Source organism: Lagenorhynchus albirostris, chromosome 12 (assembly GCF_949774975.1).
Source record: "Lagenorhynchus albirostris chromosome 12, mLagAlb1.1, whole genome shotgun sequence".
Classification (NCBI taxonomy): Eukaryota; Metazoa; Chordata; class Mammalia; order Artiodactyla; family Delphinidae; genus Lagenorhynchus; species Lagenorhynchus albirostris.
Window position 1 is genome coordinate 67,961,401 of NC_083106.1, and position 16,110 is coordinate 67,977,510.

The 16,110-nt window shown below is 42.7% G+C and overlaps 2 protein-coding genes across 2 annotated transcripts in view; both read right to left on the reverse strand.

The window, feature by feature from the left end:
- Positions 1 to 15,440, reverse strand: part of CFAP206 (cilia and flagella associated protein 206) — a 33,861-nt gene extending 18,421 nt beyond the window's left edge. Inside the window, exons 1-7 of the mRNA XM_060167748.1 lie at positions 15,383 to 15,440; positions 13,678 to 13,790; positions 11,486 to 11,569; positions 8,518 to 8,608; positions 5,822 to 6,010; positions 4,875 to 5,033; positions 3,595 to 3,803 (exon numbers count right to left, since the gene is read on the reverse strand). Coding sequence (XP_060023731.1) covers positions 3,595 to 3,803; positions 4,875 to 5,033; positions 5,822 to 6,010; positions 8,518 to 8,608; positions 11,486 to 11,569; positions 13,678 to 13,785 — 840 coding nt within the window. The 5' untranslated portion in view covers positions 13,786 to 13,790; positions 15,383 to 15,440. The remainder of the gene's footprint in view (positions 1 to 3,594; positions 3,804 to 4,874; positions 5,034 to 5,821; positions 6,011 to 8,517; positions 8,609 to 11,485; positions 11,570 to 13,677; positions 13,791 to 15,382) is intronic.
- On the reverse strand, positions 474 to 3,183 carry LOC132530679 (WW domain-binding protein 11). The gene has a single exon (XM_060167998.1). It carries the CDS (start codon positions 2,978 to 2,980, stop codon positions 1,055 to 1,057), a length of 1,926 nt encoding a protein of 641 aa, XP_060023981.1. The 5' UTR covers positions 2,981 to 3,183; the 3' UTR covers positions 474 to 1,054.
- Positions 15,441 to 16,110: the final 670 nt, after the last annotated feature.

The following is a 16,110-nucleotide window of genomic DNA, read 5'->3' on the forward strand; positions in this document are numbered from 1 at the left end:
TAAGTGGCAAAGTCGGGATTAGAACCCACGCAGTCTGGCTGCAGGACCCACACTTATCACTTCATATTTTCCAGCTCTCTGGGGATAGTGCTTGGCTTGTTCATTAGATCTAAAAACACCAGAAATAAAAATCTTTTCTATCAATTTTTACAATTAGAACAAATAATTACATAAAAGTTCTTTGAGTGCCAACAACCTGCCAAACTATATGTTAGACACTTGCTCTGAATGAAGGCAAACAATGCAGCATTGCTTATATATATACACACATACCTGCTTAACTACGGCAACCATGCAACAATCATATTACCGAGGAACAAAGAGAATCAACTACCCAAAATCCATTCCTGCCAACACATCTTCATTAATATCAACATCCAACTTTCCCATTTCTATTTTAGTTCTTGATCCTACAGATGCGATATATACTGAACAGTTATTAAGGTTGCCTTCTTTTTTTTTTTTTTTTTTTTTTTTTGGTGTAGAACATTTATTTATTTATTCCATGAAACACTTAAAGTTCAGGTCAGTGGGAAATAATTTTAATCAAAGAATTGTACATTTTCTTCCCACATATCTTGCTTTGTATTAGGAAATGACATTGTGACCCATTTCACTACAATATTACAAAATATTTACAAGAAAACATTAAAAATAACTCAAACATGAAAGGCAAGATGGGGTGAAATAAACTGGTTTTTTAGAAATCTCTACTCCAGTGCCCACAGCACACGAGAATCAAAACAAATAAGTAACAAAGATCCCCTTGATGACAAGTTTCCAAGGAACTGGAGTAGGGGAAGAAGTGGGATGAAAATGGTGGTATGAAAGGGGATGGATGTTAGCAGCACTGCTTCAATAACCAATCTATTTTGAATGAAATACCCTTTTATATGCAGTAAATTCTGAACAAGGCTAAACTTTAGGATATTCCTTGAACTGAAATTAAAAATACCCTGACAGTGAAAGTGGCTCTTTCACCTAAGCTGAATAAGGGCCTCTCTCTCCATGAACCACTGATGTGAACAGAAGCCTGTTCTAGCATCAAAAGCTGTCACAGCAGCCCTTCCATCTCTTTCATGAATGCTTCATAAACATCATCCTTAGTTTGTACTGAGACGGGAACAGATGGACCGGATTTGGGGGCTGCTTTGGCAAGAGGCACAGCAGAATCATCCTCTGACTTTCTCTGGGGAGTAGCAGTAGCCCCTTTATTCTCCCGACGTACCCTCAGTGCGGTGGGCACAAATCGAGTAATCTCTGCCTTGGGATTAGTGATCTGTGGCTTGGCACTGATGGTTGCTGTGGCTTTCTTCTCAATGGTGGCTGCGCTTGTATCATCCGCCTTGGGTCGCTGAATCAAGTTGGGTGGAGCACTTAAAACCCCCGGGTTCGGCAAAGGAGCTGGTGGGAAAAGCCCAGGTGGGGCAGGTCCAAGTGGAGGCACCAAAGGTGGGCGCATCATGCCAGGACGAGGTGGAGGGATACCTGGAGGTGCAGGGGGAGGTAGCCTGGGTGGGGGTCCCCGAGGAGGAGGGCCAGGAGGCAGACCTGGAGGTGGACCAGGGGGAGGGCCAGGGGGTCGACCTGGTGGTGGTCCTGGAGGTAAAAGTCGGGGTAAAGGCCCTCGGAGCCCTGGCATTCCGGGTGGTCTCAGGAATGGAGGAGCTCCTGGAGGTGGTCCAGGAGGAAGGCCTGTAGGAGGTCCAGGTGGCCGTAAAGGTGGAGCAGGTGGTGGTCCAAGAGGAGGTGGTCCTGGCATGGGAGGTGCTTGTATCTGAGAAGGAGGAACAGACTGTGGAGGAGCCTGCTGCTGTGAAGCAGCAGAAGATGTGCCATCAGACAGAGATTCCTCCTTATGCTGTTTCTGTGACTGCTTTTCTGCTTCAGAATCATCAGAATCTTCATCATCGTCTTCTGAAAATTCCTCTACTTCTCGTCCCTCCTCAGGGATTTCCTGACCTGCCATTCGAAGCATCATGGCTTGAAGAGGAGTCAGCTCCTTCATGTTCTTCTTCTTCTTCCTCCTTGATTTCCCAGGCATATCTGCAAATCGCACACTCAGACCTGACTTCTTTTCTTCATTGTTTTCTCTCTCATTATCATCACGGTGCACAAATTCATCCCCTTCACTTTCTCCATCTGATCTGTCAGTGTCGCTGTCATCAGTACTGTCGTCATGCTTATCCTGATCCATGTCTTCAGGATAGCCGTCATCTTCACTGGTGCTGGAAACATCATCATCATGACCCCGTTGAGCAAGTTCGGGACTATATAACATGTCTTCATCTCGCCTACGAGGGGGAAGATCTAGGGCAAAGCCCACTTTACGGCCATACATTTGCAAGACTTGAGGAGGAGGTGGACCAGGGGGAGGACCAGGAGGCTTCCTGCCAGGGGGCAAACGTGGAACACCATGTCCAAGAAGAGGAAGTATAGAAACTGCCCGAGTTGGAGGTCCATAGGCTGAAGTCTTCTTAAGGATGGAGGGCGGCTGGGCACCAGGAAGTGGAATGTCCTGGATCAGGATGTTGGAAGGAGCATGCGGCATATCTGGCAAAGGAATGCTCTCCACCTCCACATGCTGCGCATTCTTGACAGCATCAAAATATTGGCTAAGTTGAGCCCTCTTCTGTTCATATTCTACTTCTAGCTTTCTCAATTCTTTGTAAATATCTGGATTCTCTTTCTCATAGAGTCGTAAAATACGTTCAAAGGTTTCACGTAGCTTTTTACGCTTGTCTTTCAGCACTTTCTCATTTAACTGTGGCTGTTGCACTGGGTTAAACTCCATTTCATCCAATTTTTCCATGTCCCGGATAATTTGTTTGGGATCCTTCATCTTTAAAACTGCAGCTCGTACCATCATGCGCTGTTTTTTGTTCTTCTTTAATTCTCTCTTCCGAGCTTCTTTTCTGGCTTGGTCTGTGGGGTTCATAAATTTTCCACTCTTGGTGGATGATGTAGATCTCCGTCCCATGTTGACAATTTGTGTGGTTTACTTGCTTGTTTAAAAAACAAAACAAAAACAAAACCTAAAAACACTTCTGCTGGGCTCCTGGGGCTATGAGAAGCGGGGAGGGGACGATTCTCGGCCTCTTTGACTTCGTAGGGCCCTTCACCTCTGCCTCTCAATCAGCCCACCAGCCCCCGCCATCTTGAAACCTCGCGCCCCTCCGCCATCCTTACGTCACTTCCTCAAGGTTGCCTTCTTTATCAACGACCTGGTTCTATCTTTTGTTTTCACCCCATAATATATAAAGAGGTGGCAATAAACAACAAGGTCCTACTGTATAGCACAGGGAACTATATTCAATATCTTATGATACACCATAATAGAAAAGAATACAAAAGAAGAATGTGTGTGTTATGTGTGTGTGTATATATATATATATATATATATATATCTCAATCACTTTGCTGTACAGCAGAAATTAACACAATATTGTAAATCAACTCTATTTTAAAAAAAAATCTTTGTCTAACCAGTGGGTTTTTTAAAAATTAAACTAAATATTTAATTCAAAGCAAAGAATATATATACAAAGAGGCTGAATTCTGTGGGAAAGACCAGCTCTTATGAGATTAACTCACCAAAATGATCTGAAGGAAGAACTCATATTGTCGCACGTTATATAGTGCTTCTTTTAACATATAGGGCTGAAGTTCTTGACTCAAGAGTGGGTTCTCTGCTACTTTCTCGAGGATGGCTGTGTAGCGGTATGCCTGGTCCTGGACCACCTCAAGTTGGGAATCAACATGCTGAGTGGTGGCTGGGATTGCTTCCTGTAGAATAGCTGGCACTGGTTTGAGAGGTATAATAAGAGAGACATGAGGCAATCTAAAAAGATTCAGAAGAAAAAGCCTAGAAAGTGGTCATATTTAAACATTAGGTTGAGTTAGTTTTTTTCCTCAACCAAATTAACAATAAGGAGGCATATTCAAAAAACAAGAAGACATTGCCAGAATAATAACCCAAAGTTAAAGCAGATCAGCTTTTGCTACTAAAATATAGAAGATGCTAAAGAACAGACAGGCGTTGGTGTTATGTGCTGTGTTAACTATGTGCCTCTAGAAAAGCCCCTGTATCTCTCCTTCTGTGTATCTTCTTTACTACTGGTAAAAAAGAAAATAAAAGTGTACCACTTAAGAAACTCACTGGGATACTGAAAAATAACAGAATTGTCTAGCAAGACAGGAAACTTTATGAAGAATGGGAATTGACTTTTTAGAACAGTTTTTAAATTGCAAAAAAAATTACCTTATTATACTAGATCAGTGATCTGGTAAAAAGACACTAACACCTTCTCAGTGGGCCTACGTGTGTACCAAATGCATAAGGAAGTTACTTCTACTGGTAGGTCTTTGAGTAAGTATTTCAATGAGTACTTTCAAACTTACAGATAATGAATGCATTAAGCATATAACAGCATAGTAGAGGCTCCTGAGTTTACAGACTTGCAGATATCTCCTCTTGGACCATTTCATTCCATTAACCACATCAACAATGGTTTGCTTTTCAGGGTGATTTTTATTTTTTAAATCACTGAATTTTATTCCCTTTTGGTTATTTGACTTGAAGTAAAGAACACAAAGCCCCACTGACCTGGGGAGGCTGGCCTCCAGAAGGCCCTCTCAATCCTTTTACTGATTCATGCTCCCATACTAGCTTCAGGGTACATAAAATTTAAGGTCTTGCCCCAATAAAATGAAAAATTACTATACATTATGAACAGTAGCTGTACCTAAGGGATGGTCAAAACTGCAAACCTTAAATCTAAGAATGCCAGTGGTGTACTGTGAATTATTCTCCTCTGTTCCCATTAAATTTTAAACTTACCTAACCTATAGAATTAACTTAATGATATACCTACAGTCATCAATGCCTTCTCCTCCCTTTCCACAGTCTCGGTTAAATAAACGAATTCCAGTAACAATCATGGTGAGCTCTTTCAGCTGGCGTTCTCTGTCCTTCTTAGAAAGAGTTAGAAATGTCCCAAGCTCAGCCTGAGGAAAAACACTCTGTAGGGCAGCTAAAACAGACCACAAAAGACAACAAAATGGTAAGTAAAGATATCAGAACGTAAAAAACAAGTTCCTTTCAGCAGAAAGTTAAGGGGCTTGTCTTTATAGAGTTACTTAGATGATTCTTTAAATGTCTGATACCTGCTTCCAGAATACATGGCAAAATTTAGCATTTATCAAGAAAGCTGAGCTACTGAAAATGATGCCATTGCCTCACGTCTGTTTTCATAATTAAGCATCCATCAGTAATTTTTTGGCAATGGGCATTAAAACAAGCTTTCTAATTAGGGCTCTGAGTAGAAAAAAAATGATGCTTTAAAATAATTATGGAAGAAAGCCGCGGGAAGATTAGAGATATTGCCTATTCCTTATCTTAAAGTACAAAAGTGGGCAAGTATTTCCTGAGGATAAAACAGTGCCATTTCCCATCATCCATCCTAGGTGACAGACTCAACGCCTTTCATCAGTAGGAAATCTCCTCTCCCAGCAGTCCCCGTTCCCCAATCAGCCTGGTTAATCATACTGCCAATGTTTCTGTAGTGAAACATTGTAATAGGCCCCTAGGTACCTACAGCTCTAAGAAGATTAACAATATTCACTTCCCAAAAGTGCTACTTGAGTTTTAGTGTTGATACACTGTGTAAAAAAAATCTGGGGTAAATTTTAACCTCTTCTTTGTGCTAATTTTTTTTCAGATAAAAGAAGAAATCTTCAATACTTATAATTCAACATATTTTATAAGATACTATGTTCATGTATGTTCATGGATGGAATGGAAATGGTGTATATTTTTTACCTGTTGCCTCTCTGACAATCTTGATGTCTGTTGGGGACCCCAGCCCAGAGCGCAGTAACACGTAGCTGACGATCTTGCGGTACAGGCTTTCCAGTTCTTCTCGAACACATGCTCGACTATCTGTAATTTCTCTGCTAACAGAGCTTAATCTAGACTCTATGACCCGGTGATGTTCCTCGAGAAATTCCTCTAAAATTGGCAAAGGACAATGTTCCATATATTGATACTTAGAATTCTTCTCACATAAGAAAATAGGACCAGGGGCTTCCCTGGTGGCGCAGTGGTTAAGAATCCACCTGCTAATGCAGGGGACACAGGTTTGAACCCTGGTCCAGGAAGATCCCACATATGGCAGAGCAACTAAGCCCGTGCGCCACAACTACTGAGCCTGCACTCTAGAGCCCACGAGTCACAACTACTGAGCCCACATGCCACAGCTACTGAAGCCCATGCTCCACAACAAGAGAAGCCACGGCAATGAGAAGCCCACGCACCACAAGGAAGAGCAGCCCCCGCCCGCCGCAACTAGAGAAAGCCTGCATGCAGCAACGAAGACCCAACACAGCCAAAATAATAATAATAAATAAAATTTTTTAAAAAAGAAAATAGGACCAGAGGAAAAAATGGCTTGGTATGGCAATTCTACTGCATGAAAACAAGTATTTTCGTAAGATGTAGTAAGCAAAAATGAACAGTGGCCAGCAAGTAACCTCAAGACAAAAATCTAGTGGGAAAGATTTACTACCGCGATTTAAACGGCATGCTTTATCAAAACACGTAAGCCTTTAAACAGACAATCCAAACGTAATAGCAGATAGGGCTAAAACCTCCTACTTAAGCAGAAAGTACACAAGACAATTAATAATATATATTATAAACACATACAGTATAAATATTGTACTATCTATACTCTCTAGGTAAGTAGGTGTAGTATACCGTATGTAAACACATCTAAAATAAATATCCGTATAGGTAGTATAAATATTCCTCTTCAATTATGTGTATTTCTATTTTAGTTCTAGATAAATTTCCTTTGAATATCATTACTGTAATATGATGTTGCATCAAGAATGGTATCCCTCTCCCTTCTTCCTGTAATACAGTGAGGTTTAGGCTTAATTGTGGAAGGAGCCGCAGTTCACCAGCACTATAATTCTTGCAACTAAGTCAATAAGACACCCTATAACAAGGGCAATAATTAACATATCAACCATGCCCAGTTCATAGCTATAATCTTACCACAAAAACAACTCAAACTTTGAAAGTAAGAAAAATCTAAATTACATCATCAATTCCACTATTATTTATTGTTCTAAAATATTATTACTGATCAAAAAAGCAAGATATATGATTTTACACATATAGCATAACTGAAAGGTTAATTCAGAGAGGGAAAAAAAGACAACAAAAATCACCAAATGGTTAATAATGATTGAATTACAGTGGGGCAGAGGCAATGTAGTCTACAGAGAAATTTCATTTCCTTTTTTCTCTTCTTTCCAGTTTATTTTTATTTTTTATTTTTTTATTTTTTGCAGTACGCAGGCCTCTCACTGTTGTGGCCTCTCCCATTGCGGAGCACAGGCTCCAGACGCACAAGCTCAGTGGCCATGGCTCACGGGCCCAGCCGCTCCACAGTATGTGGGATCTTCCCAGACCAGGGCACGAACCCGTGTCCCCTGCATCGGCAGGCAGACTCTCAACCACTGTGCCACCAGGGATGCCCTCCAGTTTATTTTTGATGTATGTAAGAAACTATTTACATAAGGAAATATGTTCTAAGCTTAAATTTCTCATCAGTCACTTCATTTTTGGGTAAGTTACATAATTTAGGTAAGCATTATACGATAATAATATAAACCAGGAAAAATAAAATCAGCAAATTAAAAAATTTTAACTTCAGTGAGCTGGTTGCTTTAATTTAAGTTATTATGTATTAGTGGTATAATAGTCAAAACACAATAGACTTGGAAACTTTTGACACTCACAAAGGCCATTGGTGTTCTTCTCATTTAGCATCTCCAACATTATTACATTCTTCAAAGTTGGAAAAAATTTCAAAAGATAAACGAAAAAGTTAAATTGTTCTTGGTCAACCAAATGAAGCCCTTGAGAAATGGAATATTGCCTGCCATCTCAGTAAACAAAGGATGTCACAGTCATCAGCACTTGCAGCCCCCCAGTGTGAGCTGGTGAGCCCTGAGGGAACTCTGGAAGGAAAGAATACCTGCCATCTAGCAGCCATCAGACTGCAGCCACTCCCCACGGTGAGCCCTGAGGAAATTCAGGATGTGAAAACACAGGATACTGGCTCCAGACAGCTGAGGTCCATATCAGTGAGCCCAGACTCTTGCATCTTCTCATACAAAGAAAAGCCCTAATTTCCTTAATTTGGGATATCAGTTCCCTTTAATTAACAATACTCTTTTGACATTAGACTATCTGCCCTTTGTTGCAAAACTTCTATATAACCTGACTCCCCCCCACCCCCCACCCCCGCTTCCCTCCTCAGAGCAGTTCTCTCAGGGTTACTTGAGATGCTGTCTCCCCGGCTTGAAGTCCTAAAATTTCCCGCTGAATAAAACATAACAATCAACTTTTAGGTTGTGAACATTTTTTAAGTCAACACCCTTATTACCTGAAATACAATATGAATCTTCTTTAAAAGGGTATCAAAATCAGTAGATATATGTTACCTCGACTTGTATAATTCATATCAAAATAGACTTGCATCTTAATGGTGTCCAGGGAAGGATTTTTACTGTCCAATAGCCGAGTCACACAAAGCTAAAAAAGAAAATCACATACATGCTTCCAGTTATATTTTCTGAAAAAATCAGAAGTGTTTTCCAAAGTTATTCTCAAAATCAAAGAGCAACATCAAAGCCATTATTTCTGATATTTATCTACCAATGACCATTTTTATTATGTTTTTTCTCATTGAGGACTTTACGCTTTATAGTTTACTTAACCAACAACATTTATTAAGTAATAAGCTACTCCCCGAGTTAACCAATATTACCATACCCAAGTGACTAATAGTCTAGTTGGAGGCAAGGAACTTGACCTTTTGCTTAGTCTCTGCAGCCTGAATGTGGGTGAATGTGCCATGATGCTTATGCTCCTGTCTACAGCTCTTCCTGAGTCCCTTTATTACTGTTTTGGTTTTGTTTTTGTTTATTGTTTGTTTGTTTTATTTATTTTTGGCTGTGTTTGGTCTTCGTTGCTGCACGTGGGCTTTCTCTAGTTGTGGCGAGCGGGGGCTACTCTTACTTTTCTGGTGATAAGGCTTCTCGTTGCAGTGGCTTCTCTTGTTGTGGAGCACAGGCTCTAGGCGTGTGGGCTTCAGTAGTTGTGGCACATGAGCTTCAGTAGTTGTGGCACATGGGCTCAGTAGTTGTGGCTCACGGGCTTTAGAGCGCAGGCTCAGTAGTTGTGACGCACGGGCTTAGTTACTCCGCGGCATGTGGGATCTTCCCGGACCAGGGCTCGAACCCGTGACCTCTGCATTGGCAGGAGAGTTCTTAACCACTGCGCCACCAGGGAAGTCCCCTCATTACTGTTTATCTGAGCCTAACACTCTTTTTTGCTGATGATGGAGGTCATGTGCATTTTATAAAACGCTGCTGCGGCTACGCCCCCTGCTCACAGACTTTCTCTGGCTCTACCTTCTGTTTCAAAGTTTCTTCCTCTGGTCCATCTTCTCCTGTTTTTCCCCAAACATAGATGGCTCATCCCTTCTCTGCTTTGCCTCTTTAGAATAGAGGATCAACCTGAATTTTTCTTTTCTTCTCTCTTCTGCACCCCCCAAGCCCAGTCTTCCCCCATCTCACCTGTTAGACTTATATTATGTCTGCACCCAGCGGGCACATCAACACCAACCCTCAACCCAACTCCCAGGCCACCAACCCTCCTTTCCTGGGAGGAGGAAGAGGGGAAAGCAGGAGTGAGGACGGAACATTATCTTTAGGGGACCCATGCACCTGGACCCCTCCAGGTGGAGAAGTGGCGTTCCAAGCACAGACTTTACAAATGCACAGACTAGCTCATCAACATGATTTTTAATTGAGAAAAAAGAAAACAATCTTTATCACTTGAATTATTATATAAATTGACAGTTAATGTACCTGTCATATTAAAAGTATATTGAGCACAGGGAACTATATTCAATATCCTGGCATAAACCATAATGGAAAAGAATATAAAAAAGAATGTATATAAGTGTATAACTGAGTCACTTTGCTGTACAGCAGAAATTAACACAACATTGTAAATCAACTATACTTCAATAAAAAAATAAATATATTGAGCTTGATTCTTTCCAACTTGGTTGAGTTGGAGGGAGAAAAAAAAACCAAAACTCTTCTTGAGCCATGAAAAGGAGAAAAACATTTTCTGCCCCTCCTTGATTCTCCTCCACGGCTGTCCAATCAAATTTCTGAATAACCATCAGTCATTTCCCCTATCGCTAAAAACAGGCCTTATACCACATTCTCAGATTCAGCACAGAAAGACCCAGCTCTCAGCTGCCTTAGAGAATCATGGAGTCTCTTCTGCACAGTTATTGTAACGACATATTCCCCAGCTCCAAGCTTCCAAAGCTCTTCCTGACCCTCCAGCATCTGCAGACAGATCTGCACTCCACTATGTGAACTGCTGGCTGTGCGAGAAGATGGAGATGATGAAAATTTTCTCTGCCATTTGTCTGAGCTCAGAAAATATCATGTACAAGTCTGGGAAAGCTTGTTTCAAGTCTTTTGTATGAAGGAGGGAATTAAAATCATTAAGCCCAGGAAGAAAAAGATAAATGTTGAAATTTTAGGAAATACATTGAGGAATATCTAGAAAATAAATATTTAAGCATCTAAACCCAGTGAGTCAAACTTAAAACATATGAAAAAATTAACAATGTCTAAAGTTCCTGCCCTCTTTAGTTCTTAAAATTGCTTTTCAGGCACACCTACTTGATTCTAACGATGAATTCTTTGCTCTGGGTTCAATTTTTCCCTTAGAATTGAAAAACACAAATTACATTGAATCAATAATTATATGAATCTTAATTTAGTACTATAATTTTACAGTATATGACAAGTCAGTTAATAATGTTCTCAATGTAACATTAGATTAATAACAAGATGTCTCTGAAATACTGTGGCAGACACTGCTACCTGCCAGTATCCATACCCCTCCTTCCTTACTAACAAAGCCCCAGTTTGGATTAAGGCAAAGACTTGGTCAGCTAAAAAAGCAAAGAAAAAACAAATCAATATCCCAGGCTCACTTGCAGTATCATTCTAGTCAATAAATGCAAACAGATGGGAGGGATTCTGGGAAAGCCTGTTATTTTCCGAAAAAAAAGTGACAGACCCAACTGCACACACATTTTGACCTTTGTCCTCTTACCTTATGCCTGCCTAGAGGTGGGAGAGCTATCTTGTGACCCTGGGGTGAAAACACATGCATGATGGTGACCCAGGAAGTCAGGAAAAATAGCCTATGTACCTCTAGACTTCGTTTTATGAGAAAAAATAAAACTCTCATTTGTCTGCACCACTATTTGGTGGGGTTTTCTTTCACGGAGCTGAAGGCAATATTGACCAACACAAATACTACATTTAGAATTGCAAATAATAATTCAAAATTTGAGAACTGCTGGATAATCACCTTTACAAGTTTCTGCACGTCGCCTTTCACGAGAGTTCTATCCGTGTTAAAGCCATTACTTGGGTCCAGGACAACAGCTTTCACCTGAGAGTAGGAAAGAGTCCATTCAATTTATTTCATGTTACTACAAAATTAGTTTAACAATTTTCCATTTTTTAGATAACTTCCTCTTGACTACCCAGTAGTTGATTATTCAGCTGATTTTCTTATAACCATTAGAGGCTGAAGAAAGGGAGCAATAAGCATCAAATCTGAACATGGTGTTAGAAAAAAGACATGGAGAAACAGGTTGAAAGCAATGGCTAGATTTTACATTGGGAAACAATATATTTATCGTATTTTTTATTGTGTATTGTTAAAACAAAAGCAAGAGTAGAGAGACTGAGGCAGGAGACAGATGGGCTCCAGGCTAGGCATTTACCTCTAGCCTCCTGCTTACATTTCATAGGGCAGCAAAAAGTGGGCTTCAGGCCAGGCACTTACAGCTAGTCTCCTCTTTGCATTTCCTGAGACAGAAGTTAGACGGGCTCCAGGTTAGACATTTAAAATCAGTCTCCTATTTACTCTCCGAAATGGAAGCTACCACAGGGACAGGGTAAATAGCCAAGTTTTGTCTCTTGGGGATGCCTTAAGATAACAGTCATGGTGAGAACAAAGAGGGGCACAAACTTGTTTGAGTAAAGGATCAAGGGATCTCTGCTTCCCTCCCACCCCACCCTTGGGGCAAGGGAGTCATTAGGTGTGCGCAGAAAGTCTCCTTGGGGGGGTCAAAAGTCAGGGGACAGGACTTCCCTGGTGGTGCAGTGGTTGAGAGTTCGCCTGCCGATGCAGGGGATGAGGGTTCGTGCCCCGGTCTGGGAAGATCCCACATGCCGTGGAGCAGCTGGGCCCGTGAGCCATGGCCGCTGAGCCTGCGCGTCCGGAGCCTGTGCTCCGCAATGGGAGAGGCCACTAGCAGTGAGAGGCCCGCGTACCGCAAAAAAAAAAAAAAAAAAAAGTCAGGGGACAATGCCAGGCCACAATGAGTCTTGCTTCTCCCAGATGCCTTTGCATCGAGATCCATCTTGGCTGAGAGGTGCATGCGCACCTAGGGAGAGGGTCCTGAAACAAATTAGCCAGGGGGTAAAAAGACAATTGCCAGAAGGAAGGCAAAGACCTGGAAGAACTGACCTACATAAATGATTTAACTGCCCATTTACCGCACTCCTCCTCATTAAGGAGGACGCCCACACCCTTTCTCTCCAGATGTGCATCTCTGCCTACCTTCTTTTTTTCTTTTTTAATAAATGTATTTAGTTATTTGTTTATTTTTGGCTGCATTGGGTCTTTGTTGCTGTGCACAGGCTTTTCTCTAGTTGCAGCGAGCGGAGGCTACTCTTCATTGTGGTCACGGCTTCTCATTGTGGTGGCTTCTCTTGTTGTAGGGCACAGGCTCTAAGCACACGGGCTCCACTAGTTGCGGAACATGGGCTCAGTAGTTGTGGCACACGGGCTTAGCTGCTCCGCAGCAATGTGGGATCTTCTGGGACCAGGGCTCAAACCCGTGTCCCCTGCATTGGCAGGCAGATTCTTAACCACTGCGCCACCAGGGAAGTCCCTGCCTAGCTTCTGTCTTAACTAAACAAACTGTTTCTCTGTGTGCTCCCCCACTTGTTGTTGTGCTATGTCTCTAATAATAAACTTTCTACCTGTTTTTACAGTTTTTGCCTCCGTGAGAAATGTGTTTTCCACTGGGGGCAAGAGCCAGGGAAAAATAGCTTCTAGCCTCTAGCCCTTGCTGGTCTGGTGGCTAGGATTCCTGGTTTTCATCCAGGCTACCCAGGTTCAACTTCTGGGCAGGGAATTAAGATCTGGCTTCACGCCATCGCTCACTGCTGCCTCTCCGAGATGAAGGCAATCAGTACTTTTTACAACAGTGAACAAAAATACATCTTAAAAAAACTCCCACATAGGAAAACATTATTGATGTTTCTAAAACTTATCAAGATCTTCTAAATCAGTCTCCTAAATCGAGAACTAACATGCTTTATAGACTTAAAAAAATATATTTTTGGCTAACTTGTCCAACGGTCTCAGTATGTTTTCAACGGAATAACAGTTAGGAAAACACCACAGAATTTTAAGAGGAAAATGGGCACCGCTTAAACACATTTTTTAATAAAGCAGTAATTCACAAAAATATTCATTCTTACCATAAAAGCAACCAGAGTTTCAGAAACAATCTCTCCATGGGCTGCACATTCTTGTCCTATTTCTCGAATGATATTCTTTATAACACTTTCAGCCTGAGTGGGAGGCATTCTGGCTAAATAAAAAGATTTTTTTAATTGCATTTATATACTATTTTTTCCTCTTTAGATTTCACCACTAACATATTTGTAAAGTCATATTATTTATTAACTTATTAGTATTTACGAGTATCTAGGCCCCTCCTGTTTTCATCACTTTGTTTCATATTTATAAAAATGACAGTGAGAGCAACTGGAATGCTTCAAATGATTGAAACATTCCCTCTTTATTTAAATGATGGTGGTTACCAAAAGTACATTTATAGCATGATATTTTTAAATTTAAAAAAAGGTTAAGGGTTTCCTTGGTGGCGCAGTGGTTGAGAGTCCGCCTGACGATGCAGGGGACACGGGTTCGTGCCCCGATCCGGGAGGATCCCACATGCCGCGCAGCGGCTAGGCCCGTGAGCCATGGCCGCTGAGCCTGTGTGTCCGGAGCCTGTGCTCCGCCACGGGAGAGGCCACAGCAGTGAGAGGCCCACATACCACAAAAAAAAAAAAAAAAAGGCTAAACACTATTGGGGGCAGGGTGGAGTAGAATTAATGAGAAACCCCACTCCCATTTGTGTAGGCGGCCGAGTACAGCTTGAAAGAGGAAATGCTTATTCCACCACATTCACTAAATGACCTTTCATAATTATAATGACTCTTGGAAAACAATTCTTGCTTGGATCGTCTAAATTCTCTTCCTAGCACATCCAAGTTGGCATTTAGACTCTTGATTAAAAACATAAAAGCAAAAAATATTACAGGAGTTATGCATCACGGAAAAAAATGAACTCCTGGTTATTAATTCCATTTACTATAAACCAGGAAAAGGTGGCGGGTTTTAATGGCTATCAGGTTTTCTGATTCGTACCAGTAACTGAGCACAGGGGAAATAAGCATGTAGAGAATAAAAAAGGCAATCCCAGGTAGATAAAGCTAACTTTCAGCGTTATTAGGGTTCAGGTAGGGTCAACAACACGTCATCTTGTCCAACAGAACCGGAGTGCCCGGTTTCCATCGTGACCCGACCATTTTCTAGCTGAGACCTCAGGCATCTGCTTCACCTCTCTTTGAAGCGGTTTCTCATCTGAAAAATATAGATTCGACTACTACCCTCTCCCCGGAGTTGTCGCGAGGACTGAATTCTATACATTTAGTGGTTAAAATAGTGCGTGGCAGAAGGTAAGCGCTTAAAACAGCAGCTCCTAACGAGCCCGTGCTCAAACGTTAGCCTTGCGTGTGCGCGTGCGCGAGCGCCCTCGGGCGCCGGGCCCGGGCCGCTCACGACTCCCCTCAGTACCCGCCCGTGCTTGACTCTGGGAAGCCTAAACCCCCAAGTTCAGGCCGTCGGGGCGGTGCAAGCGGCCCCGAGCAGCGGTGAGCGGGCTCAGGCGCCATCGCATTACGGGTTAGAAGCCTGACCTGCGGACCTGGGTGCCTCCGGCCGGAAGTCACCGCTGTTTCCGTTCAGCGGCGGCGCCCAGAAAGGAGTCCTTACAGTTCAGGCTCAACCAGGCTAGACGGGATGCTCCAGCGGCCCAGGCTCTGCCCACGGCCCCACGCTCGCCTCCTCGCGGGGTACACCTCGGGCTCAAGGGCGCGGAGCCTCGAATGGGCTGACCTTGGCCGGAATGGAGAGCTGGAGCCGCGCCTACCCGATTCTTCCCCAGGGTCTTTGCGGGGGCCTTCTGGGCAGCTGGGCTCTCTAGGAAGCAGCGTTATAACCATGGAAACCGAACGCTAGGGCCCGAAGGGGGCGGGACCAGGATGTGGGTAGGGCCAAGGTGGGGAGGCGTGGCTGAATCCAAGCTTGAGAGTCTTTCCCGGGAGGATGGACGAGAATAACTTTATAAAACAAAGACAAACAAATACAGAGATACCCAGGGACTTCCCTGTGGTTCAATGGTTAAGAATCCGCCTTCCAACGCAGGGGACACGGGTTCGATCCCTGGTCGGGAAAGATCCCACATGCCACGGAGCAACTAAGCCTGTGTGCCACAACTACTGAGCCTGCCATCTAGAGCCCATGTGCCACAACTACTGAGCCCGTGAGGCACAACTACTGAAGCCCGTGTGCGCCTAGAGCCCATGCTCCGCAACAAGAGAAGCCACCGCAATGAGAAGTCCACGCACAGCAATGAAGAGTAGCCCCCGCTCACCACAACTAGGGAAAGCCCGTGCGCAGCAATGAAGACCTAACACAGCCAAAAAAAGCTACAGAGAGACCCAAATCCCAGGCAGAAGAAGGCAGGTTCACTACACCTCAGTGGGTTAAGGGTGTCAAACACAAGATCTCTTAAACAAGAGTATTAATTAACTTGGTAGCATGGAAACCTATTCAGCCTTTAA